Here is a 15521-nt window from a genome sequence, read left to right as displayed (position 1 = left end):
TAACTCTGAACGTACAAATGAACTGTCTCTGTGTTACTTTAACTATATTATGATGGCATTGTCTTTTTCAGTATTAATGTTAGAATTTTATTTTGATTGTTATAACTTCTTTTTAAAAACTTAGCACTTCAGCATTTGGCTTTGTTTCAATACATCTGTTATAGCAGAAAAATCTAGATCGTCCTCATGAACCAGAAAAAGTGCCAAGAGCACCTCATGACAGGCGGAGAGAATGGCAGAAGCTGGCCCAAGGTCCAGAGCTGGCTGAAGATGATGCTAATCTCTTACATAAGCATATTGAAGTTGCTAATGGCCCAGCCTCTCATTTTGAAACAAGGTTTCTTTTCTTTTTTTGTTTTTTAACAAAATTAATGATAAAATACTGGCTTTATTTCTAATATCTGTGCCTCTTAAGTCTTAAAGTCCTGAACTGTTGAACCAGCTACTTTAGCTATAGAAATCATTTTGAAACCCTGACCACTGTGAGCCTACTAAAGTCTGATCATGGGCAGGTCATTTTCACACCTGGATTTTAGTTTTGTCATCTATAGAAAGAGGTGGTTGGAGGAGATGATCTTCAGGGTTTCATATGAACTCTCAGCTCTCTGTCAGTATTTCAGGCAGAGTCTGCTAGAACTTCATAGTAGAGCAATGGGGTCTGGAATTTCTTTTTGAAATATTACAGATTCACTACATATAAAATAGGAACTGAGAAAGGGTAATATTTTGTTTCTTTTTCTTTCTCCTGACTTCCTTTCTATGCCACATCTCCCACCTCAGTTATATCAGGACTTTTTAAACAAAATCACTCATCCCCTTTTGCAGAGCTATAGAACAGGTCTTTTTCCTTTCTCAGTAGCCAGGGGGCCCCATCTGAGTAACATGCTACCCTAATAAACATTATACTAGCATCTCTCTGTGAAGAAATTTGTGTATAGTTGACTGATTATAGTTATTATTGTATATATCATAATTATTGATTTTTTAATGGAAAAAGCGCTTAAAGTTTTCTTTGGAATAATACATGTAAACTATTAGGCCAGTATCTTAGCCAATTTAGGAGTAATACACATGTAAGATATTTATATGCATTGTTGAAAGAATTGAGATTTATTTTTTTAAATAATAATCTATAGATAAACACTGATTTTTACTGCTGTTACGTAGTTACAGTATTACCAGCATTACCTGATCCAGTACTATAAGTACAATTTCGTTGATTCTTGAACAACAAGGGAGTTAGGGGCACCAATCCCTTGTGCAGTTGAAAATCCACATGTAACTTTTGGCTATCCAAAATTTAGCTAATAGCTTACTGTTGACTGGGGAGCCTTACTGAGAACATAAATAATCCATAACACATATTTTGTATGCTATGTGTATTGTATACTGTATTCTTACAACAAAGCTACAGAAAAAATGTTAAGAAAATGATACGGAAAATACATTTACAGTGCTTTACTGTAAAAAATCCTTATATAAGTGGGCCTGCTCAGTTCAAACCTGTGTTCAAAGTCAGCTGTAGTTTCTAATTTGTTTTGTGTACATGTGTCCCCAGCATGCACTACAATCAGCAAATATTTATAAAACCTTCACATGCTCAAGGTATCTGAAATTTTGCTTAAATCTGATCTTATGTCATTTGTTGCTTTGTTACTCAGTTATTTTCTGAGTACCCTAACACCTTTGAAAACATCAAAAAGACAAAACAATGTAGTTAGTCATCCTTGTGGTGCTAGTATCATGGAGGCCTTTCTCGCTGATACAAGATATTTGGAAGTCATTTAGGTTTAAGACTCCAGTTTTCATATTCTAGCTTTTTGTCATTGGCATCTTGTTTAAAAAAATGAAACAGAGGGGTATATAGCTTTGAACACAATTTACTGAAAAGTTAATTTTGTTTATGAGATTCTGTATGTAATACTTTTTATCCTTGTGAATTGAATTAGTATTATATTATGAAATAATAAAATAACTGCAAGGAAAGGTTACATTATGAGCAGCATTCTTTGTTTGAAAATCAAGATAAGTGTAACAAATTTCTGAAGTTTCATAATAGTGATTAAAACGTTGGCATTCAAAAGATAAAGCTTAAATGTTTCCTGTACAACACTTTATACCATTAATAATTCAAGAAAAATACACTGAAACTGTATTTTTTTTTTTTTTTTTTTTTTTTTTAGACCTCAGACATATGTGGATCATATGGATGGCTCTTACTCACTTTCTGCCTTGCCATTTAGTCAGATGAGTGAACTTCTGACTAGAGCTGAGGAAAGGGTCTTAGTCAGACCACATGAACCTCCTCCACCCCCACCAATGCATGGAGCGGGAGATGCGAAACCCATACCCACCTGTATCAGGTATGCTGGGACAGGCATTTGATGTTGCTTCTCAGGGGTTGGTAACCTTTTTCTTGAAAGGATCAGCTAGCAAGTGTTTTAGGCTTTGTGGGCATTACGGTTTCTGTCACAACTACTCAACTCTGCCACTGTTGCATGAAAACAGCCATGGACTATACATAAATGACTATTTGTGTTCCAGCTAAACCTTATTTACAAAAACAGGGAGCAATTCGGATTTGACCTGTGGGATGTAATTTGCCAGCCTCTGATAAGAGCTGACCCGTACTCTTGGGAAAAATGTAGCTAATGAGAATTCACTTTAAAGATTAGAGTGTCTTTCATTTTATCATACCTTTATTATCAAGCACATGATGTGTAGTATATTAATAAAAATTAAGAATTTTTAGAATGTGGTAAGGGACTAAGAAATGAGAACTAAAGATATGATTATGAGTGTTAACTTGGTATTAGGGGGAATACTTTGAGAATTTGAGAGAGAATAAGCAATTGCTCATAATTTTCAGTAAAGCAGTTTTGAAGTTTATTATAAAATTTTTAATAGGTAAATAGAGATCAGCTTTATAATTTTCAGTTAAAAAGATCAACCTTCTATCACTGAGTCACTCAATGTTCCATCCTCAGGAAGGGTTGACAGTCCTAATTTTCCTTTTGTGGTTTGTAATTAGTTGTTATTGATTTTACTGAAATGACATAATGAGTCTTAATAGCTTCAATATAAATACAGCATTGTAATGACCACAGGTATTGCTGCAAATATTGTAACGTGATAAATGTTGAGTCATTATAAAGACTCCTATCACAGCATAGAATTGAGCCTTTTATTTATCAAAGTAAGCATAAAATGCTTGAGTGTATTCTGACAGGTGCATGAAAGGACGAGACCATCTGGAATCTTAGAAATGAAAGCAACACCCGTTAATTTTCTTGGCAAATTCATTCCATCCTAAATACTGAAGAATTTTTAATTTCTATATGATCATGTTAATACATCTACCTTGATATCATTATTGATAGTCATATGTGTCGTGCGGTTCGGTTTTTCTCTTTGAGTAACTTGCTAGGGTTTCTTTATCATTTCAGTTCTGCTACAGGTTTGATAGAAAATCGCCCTCAGTCACCAGCTACAGGCAGGACACCTGTGTTTGTGAGCCCTACCCCCCCGCCTCCTCCACCACCTCTTCCATCTGCCTTGTCAACTTCTTCATTAAGAGCTTCAATGACTTCAACTCCTCCCCCACCAGTACCTCCCCCACCTCCACCTCCAGCCACTGCTTTGCAAGCTCCAGCGGTACCACCGCCTCCAGCTCCTCTTCAGATTGCCCCTGGAGTTCTTCACCCAGCTCCTCCTCCAATTGCACCTCCTCTAGTACAGCCCTCCCCACCAGTAGCTAGAGCTGCCCCAGTATGTGAGACTGTACCAGTTCATCCACTCCCACAAGGTGAAGTCCAGGGGCTGCCTCCACCCCCACCTCCGCCTCCTCTGCCTCCACCTGGCATTCGACCATCGTCACCTGTCACAGTTGCCGCTCTTACTCATCCTCCCTCTGGGCTACATCCAGCTCCATCTACTGCCCCAGGTCCCCATGTTCCATTAATGCCTCCATCTCCTCCATCACAAGTTATACCTGCTTCTGAGCCAAAGCGTCATCCATCAACTCTACCTGTAATCAGTGACGCCAGGAGTGTTCTTCTGGAAGCAATACGAAAAGGTAACTTTCTCCAGGCCATTAAGAGCATTGCTATGGTAGCATTAGGAACTTTCTAAATATTTGGCACAATAACATTTTCTCATTAATAAAATTGTAGATGATCATATTTTTGCACAAGTGGTTTTTAGAAAGGAAAGCTATGTTCAACTTACATTTTTTTTAAGTTTCATTTATTTTGAGGGAGAGCACACGCGAGTAGGGGAAGACCAGCAGGCTCCATGCTGTCAGTGCAGAGCCCAACGTGGGGCTCTATCTCACAAATTGAGATCATGATCTGAGCCAAAATCAAGAGTCAGATGCTCAACTGACTGAGCCATCCAGGTGCCCTTAACTTTTCTTTTAAATCATTTGCCAGAGAAAATATTACATTTAATTATTTTATTTTCCTACTTGGGGATTCTTAAAATGTTTACTGAATGATTGAGAATATCAGACTTATAAGTTATAGAAAATTTACTTAAAACCCTTTACATTATGTTTAATATGTATGGTAACTCCTTTAAAAATGGTATTTTCTTCTGTAGTAAGGCTGTCCATTTGGTGTATCAGTGACACTTGCTCTACCAGATGCCTTTACAGGATTAAAGTTCCTCCCTTAGTAACCAAGGAAAGACTTCTCATATTCATTCATTTATTCAGCCGACATTTCCTAAGCACCTACTATAAGCCAAACACTGACAATATAGAATGAAAAATAGTGCCTTTCCCTCAAGTATTGGGGAGAGTAAAGCCACAGAAAACATACTCAACAATGTTTATTTGACCACTGGTTAACTTTTCGGGGGGCGTGGGAGGGGGTTGGTGAGTAGAGAGGCACAGTAGACCATCATACCTAAACAAACTGTAGATATTCACTGGGATAGCTAGTAAGTTTGACCAACTAGTATTGCAGATAAGGAAAGAATTAATTGACCAAATTAATGTGATTCTAAATATGATCCTTTCAAATTCTTTTTAATAGATCTTGGTTTTTGTTTTCCTCTTAGTATTTCTCACATGTATGTGATTTTATTCCAAAAAGGTTAATAATATGATATATTTAGTATCTTGGCTTACAGTGAATGCTTTGGTTTTTCTCTATCAGGTATTCAGCTACGCAAAGTAGAAGAGCAGCGTGAACAGGAAGCTAAACACGAACGCATTGAAAATGATGTTGCCACCATCCTGTCTCGCCGCATTGCTGTGGAATATAGTGATTCAGAAGATGATTCAGAATTTGATGAAGTAGATTGGTTGGAGTAAGAAAAATGCATTGATAAATATTACAAAACTGAATGCGAATGTCCTTTGTGGTGCTTGTTCTTTGAAAATGTTTGGTCATTCCAGTGTTTTGCTTTCTTTTCCTTATGATAAATAACACTTTTCCTCCATAATTTTTGATTTCTAAGAAAAATATTAGCATACACTTCAAACTAAATGTTTTACAGTGGCTTATCTTTTTTATTTTTCCCTGAAAAGATAATTTGGTCAAATAAACCACTAAGTATTAAGCATGGACAGCTGTTGTTAGAGTAGCAGATTCAGTTTTTTGATATCTTAATTGTGCACTTTGTGAATTTTAATTTAAAGAAAGCAACTGAGATTGAAATCTTGAAGGCAGCTGTATCTATTAATGAGCCTTATTCCATTTCCTGATGTTTTACAAGAGGAAACACTGCCTTGATTATATGAATACACTCAGAAAGTACATTTAGCTAGTAGTATTGAATTCTCTTAAAGGAATGCTTGAATTTTTTTTTTTTTAGTTATTGTTTTACCGTTTTTAAATACTTGCCTTATTTGAATGTTTAGCAGTACCCCCTTCCCACTTATATATTGTGTGGTACGATTTTGCTTGCCTATAAGAGTTTAAAAAATTTCCATGTGAAATACTCAGACATAAACATACATGTAACTTACATTAACTGTTAAGAATAACAGTCTGATTTAATAAATGGTTCATTTTAAAGGTTCATGGGTGTTGTTCTTTGAATAAAACTATTTCTGATAATTTATCAAATATATATATAGTAGGTTTTAAATACATAGATAGTAAGTAAAAAACTTAAAAACCACTTAAGCATATAATTTCCTCTTAATTATACAGATTCATGTTGTCTTGTGTGGAGATAGCTTTTACATCATTTTTTTCCTAAGGTCACAAAATCATTTTTTTTTACAACTCCTTATGCTCTTAAATTAAAATCTCAATTTGCTGTCTAATTTCAGTACACCTTGCCTTCAGTTTAACAGCATTTTTGAAATCATATTTTGCAGTGATAAAGTGACTTGTTAGTGTTTACACAATCCAGATTCAAGGATGGAGGGAAAGCAGCATTTGTACTAGATTGTTTAATGTGAAGTTTTGGTAGCTGTACCATAAATAAGTGACTGTGGTCTTCATCCTTGTTTCTACCCCTTTCACAGTGCAATTTCTAGCTCCTCCCATCAAGAGATGGGTTCTTTTTACACTCGCCCCATGAATCTGAGAGTTGTTGAGACTTGTTTGAGCCAATAGCTTTGTCTCAGATTAATCTCACAGTAGCCTGCTGAAAGATCAGAAACTTTGCACAGAGAGCTTTGCCGGGTGTGACCATCTAAGACTAGCCAAGCAAAGCTCACCTGTTGGCCGACTGTAAACAGATGAACAAGGCTAACCAAGATTAGCCCAGCCCAGAAGAATTGTTCAATTGACGTATAAATTTATGAGCAAAATAATAATAATAATAATGCTTATTATCTTACAAAACCTGAGTTTTGAGATGGATTATTTCACGTAGCATTATTGCAGCACCAATTGATAGCTGATAGATGAGGTCATTGATAACTTGATAATTTGAGGGTTATTTAGGTAGATAAAACTAACAACCTGTACCCTTTGTGGAATAGGAATGAGGAGCTAAGTTCTGTTGTGGCAGTAGTTTGAACATAAAAATTTTTTTCCTAATTGCTCTAATTAACAAAAGATGTGCTCTTTTGGGTAGCTTTGCCTAGAGCAAAAAATTAGAGGGCTATTTGAGATTTCTTTCTAACTTTACAAAAATACGCAGTGTTGAATTTAAGTCAAGAAAATATGGCACAGTTTAAAGTTTATCTTCCTAAGTGTGTTATGGCCAAAAGGCAGTAGCTGTATGTAGTTTTTATAAAGCTCAGTTGTGGCCAGTAACCAAAGTGTAATGGTACTGGCATTGGAGTAGTTAAGGGTGATAAAAAAGGAAATGGTTGAAGATCTCTTAATCATAGAAGTGGATCCATTTTATAGCCTGGCAGTACATATCCTAAATAGTTTATGACAGATTATTTTGTTGTTTTTCAGAACATTCCTAAAAGATAAGAAAGTGCCCACAGACTGAAGAGGCCATATATGTTGTGTCTATTTTGAAATCAAAATAACCTTTTGGTCTAGATATTCAGCTTAACTTGGTGAGAGAGATTTGGAACAAATCATTTCAGTGGCCAATTTTAATACCCTAAGAAGAATTAAAGTTCTGGAAAGTACTGGATAATTACTGTCTTCTTATTGCGTTGTAGTACTATTCCATTAGGTCATGAAGTATAGAGGTAGAAAAATGAATTGTATATCATGGGGAAATAATTGGCTTCACTTGTTTGGGTCAAAATTGTCACCTGTTTACCTTCATATTACTAAATTCAACAAACACTTTTTAGTCCTTAAGTTATTTGACATTTAGTCTATATATATCAAACACATACAGAATATATTTATGTGTTATATTTTGTGTGTGTTTTTCAAAAGCTGTCTCTGCCTTTTGTGTGTGTGACGCTGATCTTTCCCCTTCACAATAACGGGCGGACAGAAGAGGAGGGAAATACCAGCGGCCGTGCAGTTGGGGATGGCATTCAGTCATTATAGAGAGGAGGAGAGTGTGTCTATAACTTTTTCTAAGGAATATTTGCAAGCTGCGTATTTATAAGTAATTTTAAGCTATAACTACCACTTTTCATAACTTGATCTATTTGGGCAGATGAGATGACTTCTGAAGCATTTTCATGTTGTAAATATTTATTAAAAGACAGTTAAGGAATATGTTCATTTGGATTGTGTTCTGTAAATTATGAAACACCTCCCTTCATTTCCAGAAAGCCCTACCCTTTCTTCATCAACCCATCTTCTATCCATATTTTTATGAAGTCTTCTTAGATCACCACAACTAGGGTTCATATATATTCTTTTTCAAGTTCTCTAATTCTTTTATTATAAGCTTCCTTCAAGTACACTTAAATGCCATTTTGCATTACAGTTATTACCTATTTGAACGTGCCAAATAGATTACTCACAAGACTGCAGGGGCCTTGTCTTAAATAGACAACTCATAATTATCTCCTCTTATAAACAGGTTCAGAACTACCCTCTTTTTTTCTTCTGTCCACTAGGGCTCTTAAAATCATATCTTCCTAGCCATTGTTCCTCTTCTCAGTAACACAGTTGAGCTGAAACTAGTCCTAACTTTATCAAAACTCTGTGTGTGTGTGTGTGTGTGTGTGTGTGTGTGTGTGTGTGTGTGTGTGTGTAATTTAAAAAATAGAAAGCTAGAATTGACTCTTTTGGCCAGAAGGTAAAAGTTATTATTATCTCTGAAGTCTTTTCTTAAGGCAGAGAGCAAATCAAGTATTTTTATTTAATAAGAATCTCATGAATTACTTTCACAATGTCTTTAACTTTGCCCTTAGTAAACATACAACTGCGGTTTGTTGTTTTATTTTCACTCCATTACATTTACCTTGACCTCAGCTTTTTAAAAAACAACCTCCCTAAACTGGAGCAAGTACAAAATAAATTATTTAAAGCTCCTAAATAGTTTAATAAATTCCTTTTGGAGTTTATGATCTCTGTATTGTCTACTCAATAAAACTGTAAATAAACCAACGCAAGATAATTAATCATGTAGTATCAGAATTTGATGACTTTGCCTCATTGAACTAATGAAAATGAAATATCAAAATATATTTCTAAGTTGTGTCTTTTAACTGTGATTAATAAATCTTACTGAAGCCAAACAATGCATAGGAGACCCTTGTAATCCAAAGAATAAGCCTTTTCCTCGATTCATTGCTGTACGAAGAACAAATTTATTTATGTTCTCCATGACTTGGCTGTAGAATGCATCAGTAATCTCTGTTGCTTTTCAAGCCTGACAGCCAGGCTCTGAATAAAGAATGAATACCAGCCTTGAATGAACATTTCAGGCACTTTTTTTTTTTTTTTTTTTTTTTTACAGACTAGTTATCAATACCTTTTTCTCATTATTGTAAGGCCAGCTGCTCTTTTTTTCCTTTAGAAAAAAAAAATTTAAACCACTGATCATGTATTGAAATCATCTTTCTCAGGATATTTATAGTTTCTCCTCTTTCTTACAGTAGATAAATTGGTTTAGTGATAATGATTTTGAATATTTTATACTATCTATATAAATACGTCCTTCTGTCTATGTGTGTGCTGTACTCAAAGACTTCTTGATAAACTCCTTTTTATCCATCCTGCCTTTAGTCCACCTTTTTCAATACTGCTGCTTTGATAGAGGACATTGATATCTCCAGGGGTAATAAAATTTCCTATCCACCTTTTTGGCTTGGAAACGATATAAAAGACCTAGGAACTGTGAAATGACAATATGTCTTCTATTGTAACAACTTCCAATATTACTTAAAAGTATCTGTTTCGTTCTTACCTTTGAAAACCATGAAATGTTGCACTTGTAACTTTAAAGAAAATCTATAGGAAATATCTGTCTAGACCATTCCAGATAAAAGACCACATCTCCTATCATTATGCTTTATTTTTATTTTTTATTTTTATTTTATATTTATGGCCTTTCTTCTAACTTAGTTGATAATTTTTTTTTAATGCCTGCACAATTACTTTGCTGGGTATTGGGGCCACAGCACTGAATAGACAGAGCCCTCCTTTCTGAGCATACAGATAAATTAACAAAGAACAATGAGTGTTATGTTAGGGAAGCACATAGCACAGAGACCAAACCTAGTCTAGGAAATCAGGAAAAGCCTCCAAAAGGAAATGGCATTTAAAGTTTGAGGTGGACCTAGACAGATAAATACTGAAGTGAGGGTAGACAGCCTACCAGGCAAAGGAAATATGTGTGTGGATGTCTGGAAATGCTTGATGCAAAGAGTGTTATAACTAGAAATAAAATAGAAAGGTAAGCAAGAACAAATCATGAGACGGTTAGGAACCATATTAAGGAGTTTGCATTTTATTTCGTGGACTGTAAAATTGAGGAAGTGACATAGAATAGCACATTGGAAAGATAATTGGCAGCTGCAACGTGGTAAATGAATTAGTAGTAACCTTGGAGGTCAAGAGACCAGTCAGGCTGTTACAATAGATGACAGATAATAATTAGGGATTGGTGGCGACAGAGGAGATAGATGATGAGATAGATTCAAGAGAAATTTAGGATGTGGAATACACTGGACTTGATAATTAGGAAGGAGTCAAGGATCACTTCTAGAGTCCTGGCTTACTGATACAAAGACCAGTAGAAGAGGAGCATGTTGGGCAGGATGGGTGACGCAGTTTGGGACATAAGGCAGGGAAAGGATCACCTGTATAGTTGGAGGGAAGAATTAATCTTGGATTTGTGAAAGGCAACCTCTTCGCAGGAAGGAGAGGAGGACAGATGTGTAGGCAGTTAGATTTAAAACTCTGGTGCCAAAAAGTGGAGAAAGTTTCCTTCTGATGGCATCTGTTTTCTCTTTGACAGTGCTGCCGAGGGTGACTGGGGAGACAGGAAGAATGTCAACAGTTTTAAGAAAAGTCATTAAAAATGACTTTTAATGAAATGGTCATTGTGAAAAAGGGGAGAACTTTCCAGGGAAAAGGAAATTGGCAGCATTGAAAACATGGTTGAGATTGGTGACTGAATTTATAGCGACTCCAGGCTATGCTCTGTGATTTTGTTTTCCCCCCAGGAGTCTGAAAATAGTTGCCAGAAGGAAACTGTTGGATTCTTTCAGAGTAGGGTTTTGACTATAACATGGGCTGGAAGGACTATTTCTAGGAAAGATTGATTAATCTCTTTAATACCTTAACCCCGTGATTAAACCCCATGTTGAAGCTCTTCTCTTTGGATTTGCCATAAATGCTAGTTTGATCTTCTTTTCTCATTAAGTACACTCATAGGCTCTCCTAGGTTGTTAAATCATACAGATGAGTCTTCTCTCATTTTGAGACTATATTCCACCTCCTCTAGATGCAACATCTTCTTGGTTTTCTTTCTGTATATTGTGCAGCTCCTCCTTTCTATCCTGTTATACCTGCAGAATTCTTGCTCTACTCCCATTTTAACATGTTCAGCTACCCTTTATTCTGTTATCTTTCAGATCTAGAAATCTTCTAAGGATTCTGCCAAAGATAATTCTGCCATGAAGGTTATGTAATTCAAAACAAAGAAGCAGCAAGGGATTTGACTTTTTATCTATCCCTTTCATGTCTGAGTTACCTCATCTGCCTCATTTACTCTGTCGGCAGGAATCCATTTTCTTTTGAAGACACTTCCCTCAGCTCAAAAAATAAATACCATACTTGATTCTATTGATTTTGATTTTTAGAGCACATAAAATGAGTCCAAATTTTTCTATTTGATTCTTGGATTAGTTAACAGCCAACGATCTTAGAAATGTCTGGCATAGAATCTCAATAAAACAGTTTGGATAATTCAATGTGAACTGCTTTCCATTACCAAAAAAATAACTCAGAATAGGGTGTGTGAACCAAGCGCTAAGCCTTTCATTTTGATATCAAAGACTGGATTATTCCTTTTGCTTGGTGGTTTAATCTCTTTTGTTGTGAAACATGCATAACAGAAAAGTGCATAAAATTTTCAGCTCAGTAATTTACCGCAGAAGTACCAATATAACCACCCTCCAGGTCAAGACATTGTTACCACACTAAAAAGCTTCTCTCATGCCCCCTCCTGACTACTGGCCCTTTCTTCATCTCCAGCCCCAAGAGTAACCACCATCCTAATTTATGGTAGTCACTTCCTTGCTTCTCTCTAGACTTTTACCACCCAAACATGTATTTTCAAATATAATTAGTTTAATTATGCCAATATTTTGAACTTTACATAAGTGGTTTCTTTTAGTATGTGCTTTATTTGTATCTGACTTAAAATTTTGTTTGTGACATTCAGCCAGGTTATATGTGAACTGCTTGTTCATTTTCATTGTTGTATAGTAATCCATGGTATATAAATAGGTCACAATTTATCCATTCTACTGTTGATGGATATTTTAGTTTGCAGTTTGGGGCTTTGACAGGTAATACTGTGTGAACATTTTTGCATATGTTTCTTGTTTATGTGTTGGCATTTCTGTTAAGTATATACCTAGAAGTGGTGGCACCTGGGTGGCTCAGTCAGTTAAGCATCTGACTTCAACTCAGGTCACGATCTCACAGTTCGTGAGTTTGAGCCCCGCGTCAGGCATTGTGCTGACAGCTCAGAGCCTGGAGCCTGCTTTGGATTCTGTGTCTCCCTCTCTCTCTACCCCTATCACGCTTGCATGCTCTCTCTCTCTCAAAAACAAATAAATATTAAAAAAAAAATTTTTTTTTTAAGTATATACCTAGGGGCGCCTGGGTGGCTCAGTTTGTTGAACATCTGTCCCACTTCGGCTCAGGTCATGATCTCATAGTTCGTGGGTTCAAGCCCCGCGTTGGGCTCTGTGCTAATAGCTCAGAGCCTGGAGCCTGCTTCGGATTCTGTGTCTCCCTCTCTCTCTCTGCCCCTCCCCCACTCATGCTCTGTCTGTCTCAAAAATAAATATAAACATTAAAAAAAATTTTAATAAAGTATATACCTAGAAGTGAAATTGCAAAATCATAGGATATGAATATCTTCAGCTTTAGTAGATAATGCCAAACGGTTTTCCAAAGAAGTAGTACCAATTTATACTCTCACCGGCAGCCCAAGAATTCCTGTTGTTCCATATCCTTGCCACGGCTTCTGGTATTATTCTGTTTAGTTTTAGCTATTCTAGTGCGTTTATGACAGTGTCTCATTGTGGTTTGTTTTCTTTTCCCTGTTTAGAGGTTGTATCTTTCCATATGTTTACTAGCTATATCTTCTTCCCCTCTGTGGCTTCTCTTCTCACTGTATTGATGCTCTTTGAAAATAAGTTATTAACTTTCATGTAGTCCATTTTATCAATTTTCCTTCTGGTTAGTGCATTTTCCAGAAATGCACTAAGTTTCCTAGTTTGAAGAAACTAAAATATTTCACTATGCCAAGTTATTATTCTCTGTTGTCTTCTAGAGACTTAACAGTTTTACCTTCCACAGCTGGATCTATAATCCATCTGGAATTGATTTTTGTGTGCCATGTGAGGTCAGGGTTAAGTATCATTTTCTTTTCCTATGGATATTCAATCAAGTCAACACCACTTACTGAAAAGATTGTTCTTTCTCCTCTGTGCTGCACGGCCAATTTATAAAAAATACATTTGTGTTGACATATGGTTATATAATATGACTGTATAATGATGACAATACAGATGCACACAGATATATGAATCTGTTTATAGACCCTATTCTGCTCTACTGGTCTGTCCTTCCACCTGTATCACAGTTTTAGTGGTTATAGCCTTGTAAGAAGTGTTGCTATCCAAGAAAGAAAACCTGTTCACCTTGTTGTTGTTCCTTAAGATTGTCTTTACTATTCTTGGCCCTTTGCATTTCTATATAAAGTTTAGAATCGGATTGGCTGCTAACAGATTGGACATTTAGAAGCAGCAGTGGCTAGTTTGGCCTTGGTAAGTGGGAGCCCATTATGTGGTCTTCATTTCCACCACAGCAGCCAACTCTGTTCATATGCCTTCATGAAAATTTGCCTGGCCTTCACATAGTAGATCTCCATCAACTGAGCAATTAATTAAATGTCTCTGAAATTCTGCGACTCTAATGAACAAATCTTCAGTCACCTGCTCAGTTATATCTGCTCCAACATAGCCAGAAATAAGGGCCTTTATGTAAGCAACCAAACTAAGCTCTCACCCATAGTTTTGACTGCTTGTTAACAGCCCTCACATTCTCATTATCCCTCTGCAGAACATCATAGCAACTTGGCAATAACCAGCCAACTCTGCTGTTCTTTTGGGCATTGTTCTCCTCATTTCATTCAAATGTCTGAATCATTACACACGCAAGGGCAATCACCTCTCCAGGATGTTTTCCCAGGTCACCCTTGGTGAAATCTGTAGCAGTTTGGCCGCTGCCCTGTACCACTATCCGTGCCCCACATACCATTCAGGGTAATATTCCTCTTTGCCTTCCAGGTAATGAATAAACCAGTCCAAAACTCCATCCTACCGCTTGTGTTCTTCCACCATTCCTGCCTCCATATGACAGACAGTATTTGATGTGCAGGATATGTATTGGGTGGAGGGGAAGGAAAGGGAGCCAGAGAAGGCATGTGGAGAGGCTTTGGATGGTCAAAGGAGAGGAGGGAAAAAGGAAGATTGGTTGAAAAGTATCTTAGACAGCAGTGCTATTCTAAAAAAGTTTTGGCTGGGTCTATGGGGAGTCTTTCATTCCGAAGTTGCCTGTTGGAGGGATGGGCCACTATTACTAATCCTGCTGTGCTTAATCACTGGCTAAGAGCAGCATAAGGTAAGCTTGGCCTTGGCATGAATATAATAGTAGATCCAGAAGGGTAGCAGCTGGGGCCTCAGTTAATTATACTTTCCCCAGCAGGAGATCTCAATGCATTTTTATGGCCACCATAGATTGCTTTGGTGACTTTGTCAAATTCAAATGAATATATGAGTATGGGTTTATTTCAAGGCTGTCTGTTATTCCATTGGTTTATTTGTCCTCTGCCACTACCCCCACAATTTTGATTACTGGTACCTTTTATGAGTCTTGGAGTCAGGTACTAAAAACCTTTCAATTTCTTCTTTTCAAGATTGCTTTTAGGCATTCTAGGTCCTTTGTATTCACTTGTGCATTTTAGAATAAGCTTGTCAGTTGTACAAAAAAACTTATGGGAAATTTTACTAGAATTGCTTTGAATCTGTAGCTCAATTTGGAGGAAAACTGACAACCTTGAGTTTTCCCTTCAATGAGCATGGTCTATGTAAGTCCTCTTAAATTCTCAGCAGCATTCTATAGTTTTCAGTACAGATGGTTGGCATGTTTTCTGTTAAGTTTATTCCTAAAGAATTTAATGTTTCTGACAATATTTAATTTTTTTAATTTCACTTTCCAGTTGTTTGCTCTTAATATACAGAAGTACAATTAATTGTTGTATATTGACTTCAAACCTGCTAAACTTACCTGTTAGTTCTAATGGTTGTTTTGTAGAATCTAGAGAAAAACGTATGTAAGCAATCCTATCATCTATGAATAGAAAGTGTTCTTCTTTCCTGATCTGTATGCCATTTATTTATTTGTTTGCTTGGTTGGTGGTTGTTTTATTATGCTGGTTAG

The 15521-nt window shown here is 36.4% G+C and overlaps 1 protein-coding gene across 4 annotated transcripts in view; it reads left to right on the top strand.

Moving 5' to 3' along the window:
- Positions 1-6027, top strand: part of WASF1 (WASP family member 1) — a 70100-nt gene extending 64073 nt beyond the window's left edge. For 3 of the 4 annotated variants that reach the window (XM_042986972.1, XM_042986973.1, XM_042986974.1), the window contains 4 exons: positions 165-337; positions 2184-2363; positions 3447-4075; positions 5160-6027. In XM_042986972.1, coding sequence (XP_042842906.1) covers positions 165-337; positions 2184-2363; positions 3447-4075; positions 5160-5317 — 1140 coding nt within the window. In that variant the 3' untranslated portion in view covers positions 5318-6027. The remainder of the gene's footprint in view (positions 1-164; positions 338-2183; positions 2364-3446; positions 4076-5159) is intronic. The other variant, XM_042986975.1, reaches the window with a different exon arrangement.
- The last annotated feature ends 9494 nt before the right edge of the window (positions 6028-15521 follow it).

This window comes from Panthera tigris, chromosome B2 (genome assembly GCF_018350195.1).
Source record: "Panthera tigris isolate Pti1 chromosome B2, P.tigris_Pti1_mat1.1, whole genome shotgun sequence".
Taxonomy (NCBI): domain Eukaryota; kingdom Metazoa; phylum Chordata; class Mammalia; order Carnivora; family Felidae; genus Panthera; species Panthera tigris.
The sequence above is the reverse complement of the archived record's forward strand: the minus strand, read 5'-3'. Positions and strand labels throughout refer to the sequence as shown.